The sequence below is a fragment of the Ranitomeya variabilis genome, chromosome 4 (genome assembly GCF_051348905.1).
Source record: "Ranitomeya variabilis isolate aRanVar5 chromosome 4, aRanVar5.hap1, whole genome shotgun sequence".
NCBI lineage: Eukaryota > Metazoa > Chordata > Amphibia > Anura > Dendrobatidae > Ranitomeya > Ranitomeya variabilis.
Window position 1 is genome coordinate 527,027,170 of NC_135235.1, and position 25,854 is coordinate 527,053,023.

At 43.1% G+C, this 25,854-nt stretch overlaps 1 protein-coding gene across 6 annotated transcripts in view; it reads right to left on the reverse strand.

Moving 5' to 3' along the window:
• The window catches only part of FBXO47 (F-box protein 47), a 294,585-nt gene that overhangs the window by 149,735 nt on the left and 118,996 nt on the right, over positions 1 to 25,854 (reverse strand). For all 6 annotated transcript variants that reach the window (XR_013213411.1, XM_077252314.1, XM_077252317.1 and 3 more), the window contains one exon: positions 7,987 to 8,063. Coding sequence is in view for 5 of the 6 variants with exons in the window: in XM_077252314.1 (XP_077108429.1) it covers positions 7,987 to 8,063 (77 nt within the window). In the remaining variant the exon portion in view is untranslated. The remainder of the gene's footprint in view (positions 1 to 7,986; positions 8,064 to 25,854) is intronic.

Below are 25,854 nucleotides of genomic sequence, written 5' to 3' on the forward strand. Positions count from 1 at the left end.
ATTTCTCTGAGGCAAGTGAGGTCTGTACTTTCTCTTTAGGGGTAGTCAGTTTCTCAGGCCGTGAAGAGACGTCTAGGATTTCAGGATACGTTCCACGGCTACCTTTAGTGTGTTTGGTTAGGATCAGGTTTTGCGGTCAGTCCAGTTACCACATCCCCAGGGCTCGTCCTATTATCTCTCACTTAGCTGGTTAGATTTGTGATCCTAAGCCACTGGGATCATAACAGGGGGGCTGCATTATATTCTATGGGGGGCTACATTATATATTATGGGGAGGTGGGCTGTATTATATTCTATGGGGTTACATTATATTCTGTGGGGTGGCTGCATTATACTCTGTGGGGTGGCTGCATTATACTCTGTGGTTGCCGCATTATATTCTGTAGGGTGGTGGCTACATTATACTATATGTGGGCTGCATTATACTGTATCGAGGACTATGGGGAATACGTTATACTATATGAAGAACTATGGGGTGCATTATACTATGGGAAGTGAATTGTACTACATGGATGACTATGGCGGTGCATTATACTATATGGAGCACTATGAGGAGTGTATTATGCTATATGGAGGACTATGAGGAGTGTATTATACTATGTGGAGGACTGAGCAGTGTATTTTAATATATGGAGGACTATAAGGAGTGTACAGGTCCTTCTCAAAAAATTAGCATATAGTGTTAAATTTCATTATTTACCATAATGTAATGATTACAATGAAACTTTCATATATTATAGATTCATTATCCACCAACTGAAATTTGTCAGGTCTTTTATTGTTTTAATACTGATGATTTTGGCATACAACTCCTGATAACCCAAAAAACCTGTCTCAATAAATTAGCATATCAAGAAAAGGTTCTCTAAATGACCTATTACCCTAATCTTCTGAATCAACTAATTAACTCTAAACACATGCAAAAGATACCTGAGGCTTTTAAAAACTCCCTGCCTGGTTCATTACTCAAAACCCCCATCATGGGTAAGACTAGCGACCTGACAGATGTCAAGAAGGCCATCATTGACACCCTCAAGCAAGAGGGTAAGACCCAGAAAGAAATTTCTCAACAAATAGGCTGTTCCCAGAGTGCTGTATGAAGGCACCTCAATGGTAAGTCTGTTGGAAGGAAACAATGTGGCAGAAAACGCTGTACAACGAGAAGAGGTGACCGGAACCTGAGGAAGCAGTGGACTGAGTCTGGTGTGGAAACATCCAGAGCCACCGTGCACAGGCGTGTGCAGGAAATGGGCTACAGGTGCCGCATTCCCCAGGTAAAGCCACTTTTGAACCATAAACAGCGGCAGAAGCGCCTGACCTGGGCTACAGAGAAGCAGCACTGGACTGTTGCGAAGTGGTCCCAAGTACTTTTTTCTGATGAAAGCAAATTTTGCATGTCATTCGGAAATCAAGGTGCCAGAGTCTGGAGGAAGACTGGGGAGAAGGAAATGCCAAAATGCCTGAAGTCCAGTGTCAAGTACCCACAGTCAGTGATGGTGTGGGGTGCCATGTCAGCTGCTGGTGTTGGTCCACTGTGTTTCATCAAGGGCAGGGTCAATGCAGCTAGCTATCAGGAGATTTTGGAGCACTTCATGCTTCCATCGGCTGAAATGCTTTATGGAGATGAAGATTTCATTTTTCAGCACGACCTGGCACCTGCTCACAGTGCCAAAACCACTGGTAAATGGTTTACTGACCATGGTATTACTGTGCTCAATTGGCCTGCCAACTCTCCTGACCTGAACCCCATAGAGAATCTGTGGGATATTGTGAAGAGAAAGTTGAGAGACGCAAGACCCAACACTCTGGATGAGCTTAAGGCCGCTATTGAAGCATCCTGGGCCTCCATAACATCTCAGCAGTGTCACAGGCTGATTGCCTCCATGCCACGCCGCATTGAAGCAGTCATTTCTGCCAAAGGATTCCCGACAAAGTATTGAGTGCATAACTGAACATTATATTATTTGATGGTTTTTTTGTTTGTTATTAAAAAACACTTTTATTTGATTGGACGGGTGAAATATGCTAATTTATTGAGACAGGTTTTTTGGGTTATCAGGAGTTGTAGGCCAAAATCATCAGTATTAAAACAATAAAAGACCTGACAAATTTCAGTTGGTGGATAATGAATCTATAATATATGAAAGTTTAATTGTAATCATTACATTATGGTAAATAATGAAATTTAACACTATATGCTAATTTTTTGAGAAGGACCTGTATTATACTATATAGAGGACTGTGGAGCACATTATAATATATGGAGGACTATGGGGTGTATTTTACTAAACAAGTAAAATGCTGCATATTCAGATTGTTTTTGCCGGAAGAAACATCATTGTTCTCAGCAGCACATCGCCGCTGTAAACTGTAGATGTGCTGCTGATAACATGATACTGTATGGGGATCGGTTAGTGATCTGTTAGTGATCATTCTGTCCCATCATTCTTTCTCAGACGGTGGAAAGAGGCCGGGAAACAAGTGTTGAACAACTTCAGTATTGTCGATCAAACTCATTTAGCGCCTGAACTCAGCGCTTGTAAATACAACCAAAATGCTTTTGTGTGATGTGCAATATGTTAGCATTTGGGGCCCCATTTTAAACTTTGCCTAGGCGTAGGGCCCCACTTTGCCTAAAACCGGCCCTGCCTACAAGTGTACAAACATATTATAAAGTCACCATGTGACAAGTAGGCCTGTGTAACTTCAAATGCCAGGGCTGAATTTTTAGTCCCAGTCCGGCCCTGCTCACAGCTGGGGGGTCACGCTAACATCTGACAGCAGCGCTTTGACTGACGGTCTTACCGGTGGTAGCGTTACCGTTGATAAGAACCACCGCATCGGTGTTTCCCACGCTGTCACACAGATAACAGTGTGGGAAACACCATAGGAAGCCGGTAAAAAATGCAAACATTTACATACCTACTTTTTGCTGACTCATTTGAAGTCAATGGATAAAAAAACGCTACAGAAACGCACAAAGAAATTACATGCTGCAGAAAAAACCCCACCACAAATACTCAAAGGAAATGTACTGATCTTGGGCACAACACTTTCGAATTATCATTGAATTAGCTTGCATAAGGATTCCATAGCTTTTTTGGCCCATTTCCGGCCAGGAAAAAAAACTGTGAAAATGCATCAAAAACGCACTGTGCGCACACAGCCTTAGGGTATGTCTCCACGTTCAGGATTGCATCAGGATTTGGTCAGGATTTTCCATCAGTATTTGTAAGCCAATACCAGGAGTGGGTGATAAATGCAGTGGTGGTGCATATGCTTCTATTATACTTTTCCTCTGATTGTTCCACTCCTGGTTTTGGCTTACAAATACTGATGGAAAATCCTGACCAAATCCTGATGCAATCCTGAACGTGGAGACATACCCTAAGTCTCCCTGCAGCCACTTGCTGTCAATCATCGGAGTCCCAAAGTGAGAAAAACACTTTTCAGCAGCTCTCCACTCTTGATTACAAATGAGGGTCCTAAAGAGGGACGCACTAGAAATTACTAAGAGGGTGTATAAAAAGATGTTATTATATCCCTTCCTATATAAAGAACCTATATAAAGACGTGAATTAACATCTCAGGAAGTGATCCACATGTGTGGAGGGGCTCAGGAGCTGACTTCCCTCCACACGTTACACAGCTAATGCTAGCTATATTACATAGCCAACATCTATCTCTAACAACCGGGGAACAATCTCTGATAGCGCTATTTAAATAGATGGTGCACTGCTACATAAAGTATGTGAACCAGCTCCCATCAATCTCCCGCCTCACATTTGCGGAGGACCGATGGGCTACAATGGCAGCTGGAGTCCTGCTGAAGGTTTACACTATATACTGCAGCATATACTGTAATACTGCAATACCATGCAGTATATAGTACAAGTGATAGCAACTTGAAGTTCCCTAAAGGGACTAAAAAATAATGTAAAATAAAAACAATAAAAATTAGTGGACCACTACCCTTATATGGAAGGGGTCCTGGACAGGATAAGCTTTTGCATATAATTGTAGGTTTTTTCTGCAGACAAAAAAGTGACGCTTAAACAAATGCAATCTCTGCTCGGGCTTTTGTTTTTTGCTGTTTGGTAATGCCCATGGGCAGAGTTTTTTCCCTGGCTGATTTTTTTTTGGTCACCAGGGGTATTTCTAGACCTTTGCATCAAATTTGAATATCAAGATCCATGAAGGAGGATTTGAAAATTTGGAAAATGTTTCTCATTAATGACAATGGTCATAAGTATTGTCAATCGACCGACGTGTTTAAAGTTGAGTTAGAGTTATTTATCGACTCTGCTGGCTTCGGTGCTATTTTCAGCATCAAGTGGTGTGCAGATTCCTGGCTGGAGTCTTTGATCAGCTCCGGACTGTGCAGTAAAATCTCCTTCCTTGAGCTATTTCCCATCATGGTAACCGCCGAACTCTGGGGCTTCAGACTTGCAAATCAGAAGGTGTGTTTCTGCACAAACAATTCTGGTGTAGTAAGCTACATAAACAATCTCACATCATCTTTTTTGCCAATTTTAGCATTGCTCAGGCATTTGGTACTTCGGTGCCTTCAGTTTAACAATTGGTTTAGATCACGTCATGTTCTTGGGGTTTAAGAATGTCTGTGCTGATGCTTTGTCACGTTTTCGTTGGCAGGATTTTTGGGAACTCATGTCGGAAGCTGCCAGGGAACACTGAGCCCCGCGGAGCTATGGGAGGTACCAATGATCTTTGATCAGGTCTTCTTTGGCTCCTGCTACATGGAACAACTATGGTAAGGCATGGAACGACTGGCGTCTTTTTGTTGGACCAAGGTTTTGTGAAAAAGATGTTTCTTCCCTTCTAGGTAAAATGGTTTAGTATTTTTTATACTTGAGGAACATTGATGTTTCCGCTAAGGTAGCGCAGATCAAATTAGCGGGCTTAAGTTTTCATTTTTGTTTTTGGGGTATTGTTGACCTCACTAAGTCCTTCCTTATTCGCCAAGCATTGAAGGGCTGGAAAAAGGAGTAAGTCAGAAAACAATATTGGCGCCCAATTACCTATTAATTGCTGGGTCGGTTGATCTCTGCAACCCATACAGTATGTAAGGATAAATACGAGGCGGCTTTATACAGTGCGGCTTTTTAATTAGCCTTTTTCTAGGCCCTTTCGGGTCAACGAGCTTGTTGCGCCCTCTAAAGAGAAGTCAGGGTGTTTACAAAAAGATGGCATTTTGTTAGTAATGATTCCATCCGTCTACGGATTTGGCTATCTAAAATGGATAGTTTGGTTGTGGTTTTTAGATCCCTTTAAAACGGTGGTTTGGTATGCCCTATCCGTATGGTTGTTGATTATTTGCAGAAAAGCATAGTGCCAGCTTATCGTTGAAGTTTATAGGAGTCCAGCATGCACGGAACCACGAGCCAACCACTCATGTATAGCAATTACAGGAAAAAGAAGAAATACTCCAGCTTCTGGTTTACCAGAAGCTGGAACATTTCTTCTTTTTCCTGCAATTGTTGATTATTTGTTCTTCTGTCCAACGGATAAGAATTTTTTAAATAATTTTGACAGTAGTTCTCTGACTCGTTTTTAACTTAAGTCCATTCTCAAGCGTTGTCTAGCTCTGATGGGTGTTTCTCCCAATGATTTTGCCACTCATTCATTCAGGATCGACCCAGCTACGGAAGAGTCCAGGGCATGCATATCAAATAAGGAGATTCAGGGAATTGGGCATTGGAAATTAGAATGTTTTGCAAGTTACATTCGCTCTGAGCTGTTAAACTAACATATATATCTTTTAGGTTCTCGGAGGCCAACATTATGATTTTTGGGCCATTCCTATGTCTTTTTACTGGCAAAGAGGTTTTCAGAATATGGACGTGATGTAGAGATGTCCCAGGTTTTATCTGAGGCTCTGGAGACCAGCAAGATGTCTGGTTCTCCAGTAGTTTTGATTATACCAGTGGCAATGACCTTTGCTTTCTAAAAATGGCTGAACTCATGGCCTAGGTGCGGGCGGATCTGAAGCATATAGCTGTTTTTTCCTAGAAATAATTGTAGGTTGGTCAGAAATCATTCCGCAGGTCACTTGGCAAGGTGCCAGGGATGCTTTAGCTGTAAAAAGTAAACGTAGAACAGTTAATTGCCAGATTTTATGTTTTGCTACGTCCAGGGTGGGTGTGGTAATTTGTCACAGGCAGCTGGAAGAGAATAATCGGCACCTGATGTCCCAAGATGGGGTTCACCTAAATAATATAGGCCTGGATATATTTCTTTCCGGCCTTCAGGACAGAGTCGAGCAGGCTCTATTTTTAAGTGGGGTCGGGGCTCGGTGTAGGTTTACACAAGCTCCACCTTGGTGGTAAAATTACATGGTTTCAGCTTTATACAAACTGAAGAATGACTTGCCCTCCGGGAGTCCGCTGGTGCATAACGTTTCAGCTCGACGATGGTTAAAGATAAAGAAATACAGTTTGGTTAAATTCATCTTAATAAAGCTGTGGCCGACTCCATCCATAAAAGAAGTTACATTTGTGTCAGTGTATTTTCTAAAGGGGGGGTATGTTCATGGGTCTTCTGTTTTCATATCAACAGTCTTGGTATCACCGTGTTCATGAAAGTCTGCTCTATCTAATTAATTAACCACTGCGGTAAACACTGCAAAGAGAAAAAAAATTCAAAATGCAAGAATAGTGTTTTTCTGGTCACCTCACCTCCCTAAAAATAAGCAATCAAAGCACTGAATTTAAGCTATGTTGGCATCAACAAAAATGTCAGCTCACTGTACAAAAAACAAGCCCTCATTGTGCACCAGCAATAGAAAAATAAAAATGTTATGGGTCTTGGAAAATGATGACACCAAGCAAAAAATAAAAATAAAAAAATTGGGGCAAAATTCTGAATTTGTTTTCATTACTTAGGTGGGAAAAAATACCATGTTTGGTATCGCTGTTATTGGACTGACCTAACCAATCATGTTTCCAGGTCATTTTTAATGCATAATGAATGCAATGAAAACAAAAACCAGTCAATTTCAGCCCATTCAAATTTTTTTAGACAGTACAGTAAAACAAAAGCGGAAAACAATTCTATGGTCCCTAAAGGGTTAGGCTAGGCAAATTGCACAATGAAACTACCAGTATGTAAATATTTTCAAAGAGTTTTCTGGAATTTTGATGGTCCATCCTTAGTATTATGTCTGGTGGAGGTCCAAATCTTGACACACCCCATGATCAGCTAATCAAAAATCTTTGATGGTCCAGAGGTGCACGACATCCATTTCACTTCTTGGCTACGTTCACATTTGCGTTGTGCGCCGCAGCGTCGGCGCCGCAGCGCACAACGCAAACAAAAACGCAGGAAAACGCATGCACAACGCTGCGTTTTGCGCCGCATGCGTCCTTTTTTTCATTAATTTTGGACGCAGCAAAAATGCAACTTGCTGCGTCCTCTGCGCCCGGACGCGGGCGCCGCAGGGATGCGTGCGGCGCAAAACGCAAGTGCGACGCATGTCCATGCGCCCCCATGTTAAATATAGGGGCGCATGACGCATGCGGCGACCGACGCTGCGGCGCCGACCTCAAATGTGAACGTAGACTTTGAAGCACAGCTCTGTAGACATCTGAATAAGCATAAGCTGCAGTACCAAGCAATAAACTGAATGTGGCACTCACCAGACTACTACAAATTATTAGCTGATCAGTGGTGTTGCTGGGAGCCAACCCCCCATGAATCTAACATTGATGGACAATCTTGCTACCACTATCAGTCACGTTGGGTGAGCAGTGACTGAATATATTCAGACCCATGAGCTTTTCACTTCTTTACTGGACTTTAAAATGCTCATCTTAATATCAAGATTATACAATCATTCAAAGATTGATTTTCCATGAAAGTACATCAGCCTCATCAGGTCTATGTGCTCTATTTAATAATGTGTACAGTCTGTGTTCCAACAGTAATTCTGAAACAAAATATTTGCAAAAAATGTTACAAGAGTCTTACTTCAGAAACAATCTTATGAATAAACTTGAGCCTTTCTCTGGTGGGTAGTAGCAGTGTACACCTCTTAAACAACAAACCTGCAAAATAGAAGAATATACTAAATAAGTCTCAGTAAATCAGGGTTATTAGGGTTAAGCTAATTTCTATGACTAAAGTAATTGTGTCTTGTGCAATAAAAGTTTAAATGTTTGATACATTTGTAAAAAAAATATTTTTTTTCTTACTTTTCCCATGTTGTTTTCCAGACAGATGGGCTTTGGATATTATCCACAAGGTGCAGGGTATATATTTTTTCAAAATACTTCTTTCAATCACTTGTGTAATTAAAAGTTAAAGCCCACAAACAATGGAGTAAATTAACCTGTTAGCAATAGTTTACAAATGACGTCCACAGTATAATGAAAACCGTGTTTACAATCTAGAATTATTAACAAATAGATTGTTTATGGCCATGCAGTTTTTAAAGTTTGATAAATACATTCATTTATATATTTCCTGATCAATTTTTCTCTCCCACTGTTACGAACTCAAGCATAGCTTCTATGGTCAGACATAGTGCAATCCGCTACACGTAGCATGCTTTCAATCTTTTACAGAGAATTGGTGTTGGATGCAAAGGCCTCTAAGTTGCATTTTTATAGTAAGGGTGCTTTCACATTGCGTTCAGGTACCTGTTCATTGGTCGTGTCGGGACTCATGTCAAAACACCTTGCAAAACGTATGTGCCGATGGTGCCATAGACTATAATAGTGCCGGCAGAGCAAAAGTGCACTCTGACGCGCATCATTTTCAAGCGTGAACGCCTACTGGAGGCAGACACTCAGACTGTTATGTTTCAAAAAACTGACCGTCACATCCAAACATAGACTAAGTGTGAACAGGTGCTGAACCTAGAGTCACCAACTCATATACAGTCAAGTAAATAAGGCAGCACACTGCAGCGCTAAAACATGCAAACATGAAAACTGAACTGCATTACTGCACTAGAAATATGAAAAAAGAGAGCGTTTAGCGCATAAAAATGGCCAATTTTATGTGTACCTGGTAGCCACTTTACAGCATCTCTCATATACCAGGTCCTACGCTTTCCTTTCCTTGCTGAGAATAAACGTCTCCATCTGAATGGGTACCTATGAAACCTCTTCTTAGACTAACATTCTCTCTCTCTGTGGAGGGGTAATGGACCTGTTGTGATTAAAACACCTGTGGCTAGGAGGCGGAGTGCTCGGTCAGAAGGCTAAAGAATACATTTAAAAAAACTGACCGTCACATCCAAACATAGACTAAGTGTGAACAGGTGCTGAACCTAGAGTCACCAACTCATATACAGTCAAGTAAATAAGGCAGCACACTGCAGCGCTAAAACATGCAAACATGAAACATGAAAACTGAACTGCATTACTGCACTAGAAATATGAAAAATGAGAGCGTTTAGCGTATAAAAATGGCCAAATTTATGTGTACCTGGTAGCCACTTTACGGCATCTCTCGTATACCAGGTCCTACGCTTTCCTTTCCTCGCTGAGAATAAACGTCTCCATCTGAATGGGTACCTATGAAACCTCTTCTTAGACTAACATTCTCTCTCTCTGTGGAGGGGTAATGGACCTGTTGCGATTAAAACACCTGTGGCTAGGAGGCAGAGTGCTCGGTCAGAAGGCTAAAGAATATGTAGCGCCCCCACTGCCGCAGGACCAAGGGGTACCCGGTACCGGGCCTCTGAGTCTCTGCTTTGGGGTTGTCACGGTGGCTAGGCCCTGTCCGTGACCCTGCCGAGGGGCGTACAGTAAATAAGTATGACGGATGATGGTGGTGAAGCTGTAGTGGTGCGGTGCAGTAAATAACGAGGACACCAAGTTGCAGTCTCTTTACCTCTTTACTGAAGATCTCTGGGTCCTCAGTCCAGAATCTGGATAACCAGGCTGCGCAAGTCCGGCCGGTCCAATGGCACCTCCAGAGTTCTCTTAGCAGGTGGAAATCTGTGCCTTCCTTCTAGCGCTATGTGTTGCGGTCCTTCCCTGCTGTGCTTACGGAAAGTCCCCACAACTGTTGTGTCTGTTTCTTAAGTTCCCTCACAACTCGATTAGATGATGTTCTGCTAATCCTCCGTCCCTCCCTGATGTTATGGTCGGGACGGCACCCGTTTGACGGGTAGGCTCGGAGCTCTTCCGGGACCCTAGAGTCGCCCCTCTCCACAAGTTGCCCCCCAAGACTGCATAGGTGATTTAAGTGAGACAGCCCGCCTTAGACTGACTGTCCTGCCGCTGTTTAGAGTATCGCTTGAAGCTGGATGTTGTAATACTCCCTCGGCGTTCCGGCCACCGGTAGTGCGCCTCAGTAGGGTGTTGCCTCGGTCTTACAGCACGACCCCTACTGGTATTCTCCTTATTGCCTTGATCTCGTTTCTCACTCAGCACAATCTATCTCGCTTCTGGTCCTTCCTTGGGCACCGCCGCTATCCTGAGCAGGCACGGTCCCGTTACGTTCGTTCAAGTTGCCAAGCCTCTGTCAGGATCCCACCCCTGACAGAGACCCTACTGTATCTTCCCCCACAACACCCTCTGCCACAAGGTGTTGCCTGGTTCCAACCCAGTCAGCTTTCTGACTAACTTCCTGCCTGACCCCCAGTTTACCCACTATGGTGGGGAGTGGCCTAGTGAATAGAACCCTTAGCTCCCCCCGGAGGCCCGGCTGTGAAATGTATTGGTGTCTGTGATACCTGATCAGATGAACTCCTTCAGTGCCATCAGACGCACCATAGCTCCCCATAGTGGCGGAGCCACAGTACTGCAACGACCAGGACTCTGGGGCGCTGCAAATACATTTAAAAAAACTGACCGTCACATCCAAACATAGACTAAGTGTGAACAGGTGCTGAACCTAGAGTCACCAACTCATACACAGTCAAGTAAATAAGGCAGCACACTGCAGCGCTAAAACATGCAAACATGAAAACTGAACTGCATTACTGCACTAGAAATATGAAAAATGAGAGCGTTTAGCGCATAAAAATGGCCAATTTTATGTGTACTTGGTAGCCACTTTACGGCATCTCTCGTATACCAGGTCCTATGCTTTCCTCCTGCTGCCTTATTTACTTGACTGTATATGAGTTGGTGACTCTAGGTTCAGCACCTGTTCACACTTAGTCTATGTTTGGATGTGACGGTCAGTTTTTTGAAATGTATTCTTTAGCCTTCTGACCGAGCACTCCGCCTCCTAGCCACAGGTGTTTTAATCGCAACAGGTCCATTACCCCTCCACAGAGAGAGAGAATGTTAGTCTAAGAAGAGGTTTTATAGGTACCCATTCAGATGGAGACGTTTATTCTCAGCGAGGAAAGGAAAGCGTAGGACCTGGTATACGAGCCTCAGACTGTTATGGACTGACCTGGTTTGGAGTAGTGACATTGCAACCATTAGGGGCAGCAGGTAGCTCAGTCAGGAATAGCCAAGGAGTCGGTACACAGGAACAGCAATGTAGTTTGAAGAAATAAGAAGGAATCGTAGTCAGGAAAGCCAGAGGTCGATATCAGGAGCAGCAATGTTGTTTGAAGGATTAAGCAGGAATCGTTGTCAGGAAAGCCAGAGGTTGATATCAGGAGCAGCAATGTCATATGCAGAAGCAGCAGGTGGAAGGAAGCTTGACTAGAGGCTGGTAACTCAATAATCACGCAAGGAAAGTAGAGCAAGGCCAGGTTTAAATAGCGTGTTCAATCAAGATGGAGGCAATCAGAAACTCAGGGTGGAGACATCAGCAACAACATAGGTACAAGTATTTGGGATAGCACAGAACTGTCCAGCGAGCTGTCCAGCCAGCTGAATAGCTCATAGGGAAGAGCTGGCGTCTGGTGCACAGGAGCTGCAGGGTTCAAATCCTGACACAGACATAGTAGACTGCATCTGGGTGTCTGTCTCTAGGAGGCATGCCCGAAAATGATGCACGTCAGTCGACGCATATGCCTGAATCCCGTTTTAAGGGGGAATTCCAAATGAATGGGTGACTGAATGCAATGTAAAAGCACTGTTAGATGTCCATTTTTCACGTGTCTGTGCAAAAAGTCAAAGATCAAAATCCTCTTTATATGGATCAATGCCTATATTACATTCTTACCCCTGCACACACTGACATTGCAGGAACCAAGATATTTTACAATGTCAGTTTGAGCAGACACCCTCTGATATCCCTGTTCTGTTTGCAGCAGTGGACGCTCACTGCATACAGGAGTGCACAGCAGCAAGTTGCCATTGTGATCAAAAAGAGGGAGAAGAGAATGTGTTCTTGTTAGAATCTGTTTAGTTTGTTACTATCCGCCATTTTCTTGTGGAGTTCTGGCTGCTGGTCTTTTTCCTCTGGTGCTGGGTTTGTCTTGGGTCATTTGTTTGTTTCACTCTTTATTAACCAGCACCTGCCTCCCAGTCCTTGCTGGACATCAGTGTTAATCTGCTTGAGCTCTAGCTTGGTGCTTTGCTTTGTCTTCTGTGTGTTATTTGTGCAGTGCTGGTACCTCTGGTTCTGCTAGCCTTAGTTTCTGTTTTCTATTGGTTTCTGCAGCCTTCTCTGTGTTTTCTATTAGGAGGTGACCCGTTTTTGTACCCAGTCCTTAGTTCTTTTAAGGAACCCCTTCCCCTTATCTATAGGTCTTCGCTTTAGATTAACCTAGGATCGTCAGTGGGTCTATTCGCAAGGAATGGGTCGCCCACTCCATCGAAGGGTTTCAGCATAGTCATAGTGCAGGGTCAGTTGTCCCCCTTCTACCTTAGGCCTGTGTTGCAGATCCGTAACAGTTTGTTCAGCCAGAAAGAAGTATAAAAAAAAACCCCTCCCGGATTTCTGCAATATGAACAGCGTTCAAGATCTTGCTCAGCGTCTGCAAGGGTTAACGTTGGAAGTTGCCAGCTTGCAACAGCACGTGAGTAATTGCCCTGGCATCCGCTCTGAAGAACCTAAGGTGGGTTTGCCTGAATGTTTTTCTGGTAAACGGCAGGAATTTTTTTAGTTTAAAAATGCATGTTTACTTTATTTTTGGCTTAGACCCAGGTCTTCAGGGGCTGAATTACAGCATGTGGGGATTATGATGTTGTTATTGCGAGGTGATCTGCAAGTTTGATGTTAGTAGAAGCGTTTTTTTGTGCTATGGGGGTATTATATGATGATCCTGATCGGGTCACTACAGCCAAGGCAGAACTCAGGCGTCTGAAACAGGGTTCTGGCGACGCTGAGAGATAATGTACCCTGTTCAGACGATGGTCTGCAGAGGTCAGCTGGAATGATCCAGCACTCAAGAGTCAGTTTTTAGCAGGTTTGAATGACAGGGTTAAAGATTTGCTCATGCAATTAGCTATCCGGGTGGATAGAAGATTGAGAGGTAGACAGAATGAGAAAGTTTCAATTTTGCTGGAGAGCCCCCTTGACTGTGGGGAGCCGATGCAACTTGGGGCGATGTCCTCTCGTTCCCAGGAAAGGCAGAGAAGATTCTCTGAGGGGCTATGCCTTTATTGTGGTAAGGCTGACCATTTTATTAAGGAATGTGAAGGACGCATAAAAGAGAAAAAAAAAGGTCAATCAGAATAACCCTCCCTTTCGCATTGCATTGATTCTGTACCTTTATCATGCCCTTTTCCTGTAGTGTCGATTGATAACACTATAGAGCATGGGTGCGTATCTGGAAAAGTCACCGGGTTTCCACTCACAGTGAGTATGGAACACCAGGAATCTTTAGATTTGTTTGTACTTGATAAATTGCCTTTTCCAGTTGTCCTGGGGTTACCCTGGTTAAAAATGCACAATCCTGTACTGGACTGGTCATCAAGTACGATAAGATCCTGGGGTCAGGAGTGTTATGGGAAATGTTGTGATGTAGACATTGCTGCTGTTGTGAAAAATTAGCTACCTAAAGCCATTCAGGAATTCTGGAAAGTATTTTCAGAAGTGGAGTCACAAGCTCTACCACCCCATAGAGATTACGATTGCGCTATTGATTTCGTCCCAGGTGCTACTCTCCCTAAGAGTCGTTTATTTAATCTGACGATTCCTGAGAGAGGCCATAAAGGAATACCTGCAGACTAGTCTTGCTGCAGGTCATATAAGATCCTCAAGTCCCCTGTGGCTGTGGGGTTCTTTTTTGTCCAAAAAAATGGGGGTCTTAGGTCATGTCTGGATTTCAGGGAGATTAATAAGATCACTGTGTGCAATCCTTACCCCTTGCCGCTAATTCCGGATTTCTTTAACCAATTAGTTGGAGCCAAGTGGTTCTCTAAGATCGATCTCCGTGGGGCATATAATTTGCTGCGGGTTGACCCCTTTCTGACATTAGACGTACTATCCCGTCGAGGTGGGGTGGGCCTGCATGCCCACCGACGGGAAAGTATATCATAGCGTATATCATAGACGATCGCAGCCGGGTGTCAGCTGACTATCGCAGCTGACATCTGGCACTATGTGCCAGGACCGGTCATGGACCGCTCCTGGAACATTAACCCCCGAAACACTGCGATCAAACATGATCGCAGTGTTCCGGGGGCATAGGGAAGCATTGCACAGGGAGGGGGCTCCCTGCGGGCTTCCCTGAGACCCTCGGTACAACGCGATGTGCTCGCGTTGTACCGAGCGTCCCCTCCCTGCAGGCCCCAGATCCAAAATGGCCGCGGGGCTGCATCCGGGTCCTGCAGGGAGGTGGCTTACCAGCGCCTGCTCAGAGCAGGCGCCGGGAAGCCTCTCTGCAGTGCACGTCAGATCGCTGATCTGACACAGTGCACAGCAAAGTGTCAGATCAGCGATCTTACACTATAACATGATGGTCCCCCCCCCCGGGCAATGTTATAGTGTAAAAAAAAAAATATTCAGATGTGTACAAAAAATGTAAAAAAAAATCCCTAAAAAATAAAAATATATATACAGTGGGGCAAAAAAGTATTTAGTCAGTCAGCAATAGTGCAAGTTCCACCACTTAAAAAGATGAGAGGCGTCTGTAATTAACATCATAGGTAGACCTCAACTATGGGAGACAAAACTGAGAAAAAAAAATCCAGAAAATCACATTGTCTGTTTTTTTATCATTTTATTTGCATATTATGGTGGAAAATAAGTATTTGGTCAGAAACAAAATTTCATCTCAATACTTTGTAATATATCCTTTGTTGGCAATGACAGAGGTCAAACGTTTTCTGTAAGTCTTCACAAGGTTGCCACACACTGTTGTTGGTATGTTGGCCCATTCCTCCATGCAGATCTCCTCTAGAGCAGTGATGTTTTTGGCTTTTCGCTTGGCAACACGGACTTTCAACTCCCTCCAAAGGTTTTCTATAGGGTTGAGATCTGGAGACTGGCTAGGCCACTCCAGGACCTTGAAATGCTTCTTACGAAGCCACTCCTTCGTTGCCCTGGCGGTGTGCTTTGGATCATTGTCATGTTGAAAAACCCAGCCACGTTTCATCTTCAATGCCCTTGCTGATGGAAGGAGGTTTGCACTCAAAATCTCACGATACATGGCCCCATTCATTCTTTCATGTACCCGGATCAGTCGTCCTGGCCCCTTTGCAGAGAAACAGCCCCAAAGCATGATGTTTCCACCACCATGCTTTACAGTAGGTATGGTGTTTGATGGATGCAACTCAGTATTCTTTTTCCTCCAAACACGACAAGTTGTGTTTCTACCAAACAGTTCCAGTTTGGTTTCATCAGACCATAGGACATTCTCCCAAAACTCCTCTGGATCATCCAAATGCTCTCTAGCAAACTTCAGACGGGCCCGGACATGTACTGGCTTAAGCAGTGGGACACGTCTGGCACTGCAGGATCTGAGTCCATGGTGGCGTAGTGTGTTACTTATGGTAGGCCTTGTTACATTGGTCCCAGCTCTCTGCAGTTCATTCACTAGGTCCCCCCGCGTGGTTCTGGGATTTTTGCCCACCGTTCTTGTGATAATTCTGACCCCACGGGGTGGGATTTTGCGTGGAGCCCCAGATCGAGTGAGATTATCAGTGGTCTTGAATGTCTTCCATTTTCTAATTATTGCTCCCACTGTTGATTTCTTCACTCCAAGCTGGTTGGCTATTGCAGATTCAGTCTTCCCAGCCTGGTGCAGGGCTACAATTTTGTTTCTGGTGTCCTTTGACAGCTCTTTGGTCTTCACCATAGTGGAGTTTGGAGTCAGACTGTTTGAGGGTGTGCACAGGTGTCTTTTTATACTGATAACAAGTTTAAACAGGTGCCATTACTACAGGTAATGAGTGGAGGAAAGATGAGACTCTTAAAGAAGAAGTTACAGGTCTGTGAGAGCCAGAAATCTTGATTGTTTGTTTCTGACCAAATACTTATTTTCCGCCATAATATGCAAATAAAATGATAAAAAAACAGACAATGTGATTTTCTGGATTTTTATTTCTCAGTTTGTCTCCCATAGTTGAGGTCTACCTATGATGTAAATTACAGACGCCTCTCATCTTTTTAAGTGGTGGAACTTGCACTATTGCTGAATGACTAAATACTTTTTTGCCCCACTGTATATATATATATATTGTTCCCATAAATACATTTCTTTATCTTAATAATAAAAAAACAATAAAAGTACACATATTTAGTATCGCTTCGTCCATATCGACCCGACCTGTCCCACTAGTTAACCCCTTCAGTGAACACCGTAAAAAAAAAACGAGGCAAAAAACAACACTTTATTATCATACCGCAGAACAAAAAGTGGAATAACACGCGATCAAAAAGACAGATATAAATAACCATGGTACCGCTGAAAATGTCATCTTGTCCCGCAAATAACAAGCCACCATACAGCATCATCAGCATAAAAATAAAGTTATAGTAATCAGAATAAAGCGATGCAAAAATATTTTTTTTTCTATAAAATAGTTATCGTATGAAAGAGCCAAAACATAAAAAAAATATAAATGAGGTATCGCTTTAATCGTACTGACCCGAAGAATAAAACTGCTTTATCCATTTTACCAAACGCGGAACCGTATAAACGCCCCCTCCCCCCAAAAGAAATTCATGAATAGCTGGTTTTTGGTCATTCTGCCTCACAAAAATCGGAAAAAAAAGCGATCAAAAAATGTCATGTGCCCGAAAATGTTACCAATAAAAACGACAACTCGTCCCGCAAAAAACAAGACCTCACATGACTCTGTGGACCAAAATAAGGAAAAATTATAGCTCTCAAAATGTGGTAACGCAAAAAATATTTTTTGCAATAAAAAGCATCTTTTAGTGTGTGACGGCTGCCAATCATAAAAATCCGCTAGAAAACCCGCTATAAAGAGTAAATCAAACCCCCCCTGATCACCCCCTTAGTTAGAGAAAAATTTAAAAAAATGTATTTATTTCCATTTTCCCATTAGGGTTAGGGCTAGGATTAAGGCTAGGGTTAGGGCTACGGTTAGGGCTACGGTTAGGGTTAGGGCTAGGGTTATGGTTGGGGCTAGGGTTAGGGTTTGGATTACATTTACGGTTGGGATTAGGGTTAGGGGTGTGTCAGGGTAAGGGGTGTGGTTAGGGTTATGGTTGGGATTAGGGTATGGGGTGTGGTTAGGGTTGGAATTAGGGTTAGGGGTGTGTTGAGGTTAGAGGTGTGTTTGGGATTAGGGTTAGGGGTGTGTTTGGGTTAGGGTTTCAGTTAGAATTGGGGTTTCCACTGTTTAGGCACATCAGAGGCTCTCCAAACGCAACATGTTGTCCCATCTCAATTCCAGTCAATTTTGCATTGAAAAGTCAAACGGCGCACCTTCCCTTCCGAGCTCTGCCATGCGCCCAAACAGTGGTTTACCCCCCACATATGGGGTATCATCGTACCCAGGACAAATTGCACAACAACTTTTGGAGTCCAATTTCTTCTCTTACCCTTGGGAAAATAAAAAATTGGGGGCGAAAAGATCATTTTTGTGAAAAAACATGATTTTTTATTTTTACGGCTCTGCACTATAAACTTATGTGAAGCATCTGGTGGGTCAAAGTGCTCACCACACATCTAGATAAGTTCCTTAGGGGGTCTAGTTTCCAAAATGGTGTCACTTGAGGGGGGTTTCAATGTTTAGGCACATCAGGGGCTCTCCAAACACAACATGGCATCCCATCTCAATTCCAGTCAATTTTGCATTGAAAAAGTCAAATTGCACTCCTTCCCTTCCGAGCTCTGCCATGCGCCCAAACAGTGGTTTACCCCCACATATGTGGTATCAGCGTACTCAGGACAAATTGTACAACAACCTTTGGGTTCCAATTTCTCCTGTTACCCTTGGTAAAATAAAACAAATTGGAGCTGAAGTCAATTTTTTGTGAAAAAAAGTTAAATGTTCACATTCCAAAAATTCCAGTGAAACACCTGAAGGGTTAATAAACTTCTTGAATGTGGTTTTGAGCACCTTGAGAGGTGCAGTTTTTAGAATGGTGTCACACTTGGTTATTTTCTATCATATAGACCCCTCAAAATGACTTCAAATGTGATGTGGTCCCCCCAAAAATAATGGTGTTGTAAAAATGAGAAATTGCTGGTCAACTTTTAACCCTTATAACTCCTTAACAAAAAGAAAATTTGGTTCCAAAATTGTGCTGATGTAAAGTAGACATGTGGGAAATGTTATGTATTAAGTATTTTGTGTGACATATCTTTGTGATTTAAGGGCATAAAAATTCAAATTTGGAAAATTGCAAAATTTTCACCAAATTTCCGTTTTTTTTTTTTTACAAAGAAACGCAGGTAATATCAAAGAAACTGTACCACTATCATGAAGTACAATATGTCACGAGAAAACAGTGTCAGAATCACCAGGATCCGTTGAAGCGTTCCAAAGTTATAACCTCATAAAGGGACAGTGGTCAGAAATGGAAAAATTGGCCTGGTCATTAACGTGCAAACCATCCTTGGGGGTAAAGGGGTTAACCCCTTAAGCCCCGAGGGTGGTTTGCACGTTAATGACCGGGCCAATTTTTACAATTCTGACCACTGTCCCTTTATGAGGTTATAACTCTGGAACGCTTCAACGGATCTTGGCGATTCTGACATTGTTTTCTCGTGACATATTGTACTTCATGTTAGTGGTAAAATTTCTTCGATATAACTTGCGTTTATTTGTGAAAAAAACGAATATTTGGCGAAAATTTTGAAAATTTCGCAATTTTCCAACTTTGAATTTTTATGCCCTTAAATCACAGACATATGTCACACAAAATACTTAATAAATAACATTTCCCACATGTCTACTTTACATCAGCACAATTTTGGAACCAAAATTTTTTTTTGTGACGGAGTTATAAGGGTTAAAAGTTGACCAGCAATTTCTCATTTTTACAACACCATTTTTTTTTAGGGACCACATCTCATTTGAAGTCACTTTGACGGGTCTATATGATAGAAAATACCCAAGTGTGACACCATTCTAAAAACTGCACCCCTCAAGGTACTCAAAACCACTTTCAAGAAGTTTATTAACCCTTCAGGTGTTTCACAGGAATTTTTGGAATGTTTAAATAAAAATGAACATTTAACTTTTTTTCACACAAAATTTATTTCAGCTCCAATTTGTTTTATTTTACCAAGGGTAACAGGAGAAAATAGACCCCAAAAGTTGTTGTACAATTTGTCCTGAGTACGCTGATACCCCATATGTGGGGGTAAACCACAGTTTGGGCGCATGGCAGAGCTTGGAAGCAAAGGAGCGCCATTTGACTTTTCAATGCAAAATTGACTGGAATTGAGATGGGACGCCATGTTGCATTTGGAGAGCCCCTGATGTGCCTAAACATTGAAACCCCCCACAAGTGACACCATTTTGGAAAGTAGACCCCCTAAGGAACTTATCTAGATGTGTGGTGAGCACTTTGACCCAACAAGTGCTTTACAGAAGTTTATAATGCAGAGCCGTAAAAATAAAAAATCATATTTTTTCACAAAAATGATCTTTTCACCCCCAATTTTTTATTTTCCCAAGGGTAAGAGAAGAAATTGTACCCCAAAAATTGTTGTGCAATTTGTCCTGAGTACACTGATACCCCATATGTGGGTGTAAACCATTGTTTGGGCGCAGGGCAGAGCTAAGAAGGGAAGGAGCGCCATTTGACTTTTCAATGCAAAATTGACTGGAATTGAGATGGGACGCCATGTTGCGTTTGGAGAGCCCCTAATGTGCCTAAACATTGAAACCCCCCACGAGTGACACCATTTTGGAAAGTAGACCCCTTAAGGAACTTATCTAGATGTGTGTTGAGCACTTTGACCCAACAAGTGCTTCACAGAAGTTTATAATGCAGAGCCGTAAAAATAAAAAATCATATTTTTTCACAAAAATGATCTTTTCACCCCCATTTTTTTATTTCCCCAAGGGTAAGAGAAGAAATTAGACCACAAAAGTTGTTGTGCAATTTGTCCTGAGTACACTGATACCCCATATGTGGGTGTAAACCATTGTTTGGGCGCATAGCAGAGCTCAGAAGGGAAGAAGCGCTATTTTACTTTTCAATGCAAAATTGACTGGAATTAAGATGGGATGCCATGTTGCGTTTGGAGAGCCCCTGATGTGCCTAAACATTAAACCCCCCCACAAGTGACACCATTTTGGAAAGTAGACCCCCTAAGGAACTTATCTAGATGTGTTTTGAGAGCTTTGAACCCCCAAGTGTTTCACTACAGTTTATAACGCAGAGCCGTGAAAATAAAAATTATTTTTTTTTTTCACAAAAATGATTTTTTAGCCCCCAGTTTTGTATTTTCACAAGGGTATCAGGATACATTGGACCCCAAAAGTTGTTGTCCAATTTGTCTGGAGTACGCTGATACCCCATTTGTGGGGAGGGACCACTGTTTGGGCGCATGACAGAGCTCGGAAGGGAAGGAGCGCCATTTGAAATGCAGACTTAAATGGATTGGTCTGCAGGCGTCACGTTGCATTTGCAGAGCCCCTGATGTACCCAAACAGTACAAACCCCCCACAAGTGACCCCATATTGGAAACTAGACCCCCCAAGGAACTTATCTAGATGTGTTGTGAGAACTTTGAACCCCCAAGTGTTTCACTACAGTTTATAACGCAGAGCCGTGAAAATAAAAATTATTTTTCTTTTTCACAAAAATGATTTTTTAGCCCCCAGTTTTGTATTTTCACAAGGGTATCAGGATAAATTGGACCCTAAAAGTTGTTGTCCAATTTGTCCTGAGTACGCTGATACCCCCTATGTGGGGGGGAACCACTGTTTGGGCGCATGACAGAGCTCGGAAGGGAAGGAGCGCCATTTGGAATGCAGACTTAAATGGATTGGTCTGCAGGCGTCACGTTGCATTTGCAGAGCCCCTGATGTACCCAAATAGTACAAACCCCCCACAAGTGACCCCATATTGGAAACTAGACCTCCCAAGGAACTTATCTAGATGTGTTGTGAGAACTTTGAACCCCCAAGTGTTTCACTACAGTTTACAACGCAGAGCCGTGAAAATAAAACATTTTTTTTTTCCCACAAAAATGATTTTTAGCCCCCCAAATTTTTATTTTCCCAAGGATAACAAGAGAACTTGGACCCCAGAAGTTGTTGTTCAATTTGTCCCTAGTACGCTGATACCCCATATGTTGGGGTAAACCCCTTTTTGGACGCACGGGAGAGCTCGGAAGGGAAGGAGCACTGTTTTACTTTTTCAACGCAGAATTGGCTGGAATTGAGATTTGACGCCATGTCGCGTTTGGAGAGCCCCTGATGTGCCTGAACAGTGGAAACTCCCCAATTCTACCTGAAACCCTACCCCTAACCGTTTACTGAACATTTTCTGACAGTCATAAGTGCCACGTATATAAGTGCCACGTATATAAGTGCCACGTATATAAGTGCCACGTATATAAGTGCCACGTATTTAAGTGCCACGTATTTAAGTGCCACGTATTTAAGTGACACGATATTTCAGTGCCACAATATTTTAGTGCCACGTATTTCAGTGCCACGTATTTCAGTGCCACGTATTTCAGTGCCACGTATTTCAGTGCCACGTATTTCAGGCACTGAAAAATATGTGGCACGTAAATACTTCAGTGCCACGATATTTCAGTGCCACGTATTTCAGTGCCACGTATTTCAGTGCCACGTATTTCAGGCACTGAAAAATACGTGGCACGTAAATACTTCAGTGCCACGATATTTCAGTGCCACGTATTTCAGTGCCATGTATTTCAGGCACTGAAAAATACGTGGCACGTAAATACGTGGCACGTAAATACGTGGCACTTAAATACGTGGCACTTAAATACGTGGCACTTAAATACGTGGCACGTAAATACGTGGCACTTAAATACGTGGCACTTAAATACGTGGCACTTAAATACGTGGCACTTAAATACGTGGCACTTAAATACGTGGCACTTAAATACGTGGCACTTATATACGTGGCCACTGAAATATCGTGGCACTTATATACGTATATACGTATATAAACGTATATTTCAGTGCCACGTATTTCAGTGCCACGTATTTCAGGTTAGGGGTAGGGTTAGGGTTTTTTGTTTTTTTCTTGTTTTCTTGTGTTTTTCTATGCATTTTTTCACACATGCGGTTTTTTTAAAAAACGCATGCAGATAAAAACGCAAGTGTGAAACCAGACTAAAAGACGCTTTTTATAGCAAAAAAGTTTTTGCGTCTCCACATTTTGAGACCTATAATTTTTCCACATTTTGGTCCACAGAGTCATGTGAGGTCTTGTTTTTTGCGGGACGAGTTGACGTTTTTATTGGTAACATTTTCGGACACGTGACCATTTTTTATCACTTTTTATTCCGATTTTTGTGAGGCAGAATAACCAAAAACCAGCTATTCATGAATTTCTTTTGGGAGAGGCGTTTATACCGTTCTGCGCTTGGTAAAATTGATAAAGCAGTTTTATTCGTCGGGTCAGTACGATTACAGCGATACCTCATTTATATCATTTTTTTATGTTTTGACGCTTTTATACGATAAAAACTATTTCATAGAAAAAATAATTATTTTGGCATCGCTTTATTCTGAGGACTATAACTTTTTTATTTTTTTGCTGATGATGCTGTATGGCGGCTCGTTTTTTGCGGGACAAGATGACGTTTTCAGCGGTAACATGGTTATTTATATCCGTCTTTTTGATCGCGTGTTATTCCACTTTTTGTTCGGCGGTATGGTAATAAAGCGTTGTTTTTTGCCTCGTTTTTTTTTTTTTTTTTCTTACGGTGTTTACTGAAGGGGTTAACTAGTGGGCCAGTTTTATAGGTTGGGTCGTTACGGACGCGGCGATACTAAATATGTGTACTTTTATTGTTTTTGTTTGTTTTTTTTAGATAAAGAAATGTATTTATGGGAATAATATTTTTTTTTTTATTATTATTTATTTAGGAATTATTATTTTTTTTTTTTACACATGTGGAAATTTTTTTTTTTACTTTTTTACTTTGTCCCAGGGGGGGACATCACAGATCGCAGATCTGATAGTGTGCACAGCACTCTATCAGATCTGCGATCATACTTTCATCGGAGCAGGCTGCAGCTTTCATCTGCAGCCTGCTCCGACCCGGAAGTGCTCCCTGCAGGACCCGGATACAGCCCCTCGGCCATTTTGGATCCGGGGCCTGCAGGGAGAAGACGTTCGGTACGAGGTGAGTACATCACCTTGTACCGATCGTCTCAGGGAAGCCCGCAGGGAGCCCCCTCCCTGCGCGATGCTTCCCTGTACCGCCGGTACACCGCGATCATGTTTGATCGCGGTGTGCCGGGGGTTAATGTGCCGGGGGCGGTCCGTGACCGCTCCTGGCACATAGTGCCGGATGTCAGCTGCGATATGCAGCCGACACCCGGCCGCGATCGGCCGCGCTCCCCCCGTGAGCGCGGCCGATCGCGTATGACGTACTATACCGTCACTGGGAATTAAGGCCCACCCCACCTCGACGGTATAGTACGTCATATGGGATTAAGGGGTTAAAGAAGGCGATGAATTGAAGACAGCCTTTAATACCCCAGAAGGTCATTTTGAGTGTCTAGTTATGCCTTTCGGCCTTACAAATGCTCCGGCGTCCTTTTAAAATTTCATTAACGACATCCTGAGGCAGTTGATCGGTAGGAGTGTGACCCGGTGAAGGTTCAGGCAGTATTGGAGTGGCCTAGACCTGAATGCTTGAAGTCGATTCAGAGATTTTTGGGGTTTGATAATTATTATAGAAAATTTATAAAAAAAAATTCTGTTATCGCAAAACCCCTTACTGATCTCACTAAGAAGGGTTCCGATACTGTCCAATGGTCCCCTGAGGCTGTTAAGGCTTTTGAGCATCTCAAGGAGAGGATTAGCTCTGCTCCTGTTTTGATCCAGAGAGATGAGACTAAACCCTTTCTGGTAGAGGTGAACACCTCATCAGTAGGAGTGGGGGCTGTTCAGTCCCAGGAGGGAGAGGATGGGGTGAATCCCTGTGCTTTCTTTTCCAAGAAATTTTCAGAGGCGAGGCTCAACTATGATGTTGGGAACCGAGAATTGCTGGCTACTAAGCTTGTGTTTGAGCATTGGCGACATTTTTTGGAGGGCGCTAGACATCCTATACAAGTCTTTACTGATCATTAGAACCTGATCTATCTGGATGCTACTAAATGTTTGAATGCCCGTCAAGATAAGTGGGCATTGTTTTTTGCACGGTTCCATTTCTCTGTGACATATATCCCTGTGACAAAAAATGTTAAAGCTGATGCTTTCTCTCAAAGTTTCTCCCCAGCGGTTAATACTGAAAAGGAAGAATCTATTCTGCAGAGAGTGGTGGTGGTGGCAGCATTAGGTTCTGAGTTGGAAAATAGCATTCTTAAAGCCCAGGATGCGGCACCAACTAAGGCTATGTCTCCACGTTCAGAATGGCCGGCGGTATCGCCGCAGTGACGAAGCCGCTCGGCGCTAAGCCCCGCCCCCTTTCTGGGACGCGATCATGCCGGATGTGTTAACTCTTCACATCCGGGATAATCGCTCTCTCCCATAGCGCCCTGTGATATGCCTTGCGGGGACGCTGCGTCCCCGCAAGGTGTACGGACATGCTGCGATCTGAAAAGACGCGCAGCATGTCCGGAGTCGCAGGGCCGCCGCGTGCGGGTTTCCACGCATAGTGGAGACGGGATTTCATAAAATCCCCTCCACTATGCTGGAACATCTGGACGCTGCTTGTTTGACGCTGCAGCTCTGCGCAGCGTCAAACAAGCAGCGTTTCCTGACCGTGGAAACATACCCTAACACTCCGTATGGGAAATTATTTGTGCCAAAAGTCCTGAGGAGAGCTTTGTTTACGGAATGTCATGAGTCTTGTTTGGCGGGTCATCCAGGGATTGCTGAAACAAGAAAGTCGATCGGTCGGAATTTCTGGTGGCCGGGGTGGCTATGAGAAATTGTCAAGTGGGTGCGTCAGTGTACCATGTTCGCTAGGTCTAAGGATTCTCATGCTCCGGCGGCAGGGTTGCTTTGCCCATTAGAGGTTCCCAGTTCTCCATGGACACATCTTGCAATGGATTTTATCACCGACCTGCTGGTCTCTGAGGGTTTTTCTGTTATCTGGGTTGTTGTGGACCGGTTTAGTAAGATGTTTCATCTGGTCCCGTTCAATAAATTACCCTGCGCTAAGACACTTGCCAGGGCATTTGTGAAGAGATTGTCAGACTCCATGCTGTTCCCACGGACATTGTCTCCGATAGGGGACCACAGTTTGTGGCTCGCTTTTGGCGTGCCTTTTGTGACAGACTTAAGGTTCATTTGTCATTTTCGTCGGGCTATCATCTGCAGTCCAATGGACAGACCGAGAGGAAGAACCAGGACATTGAGCAGTTTTTGAGATGTTTTGTAGCGGAGAATCAGGAGATGTGGTCGGAATATCTACCATTAGCTGAGTTTGCTCTCAAT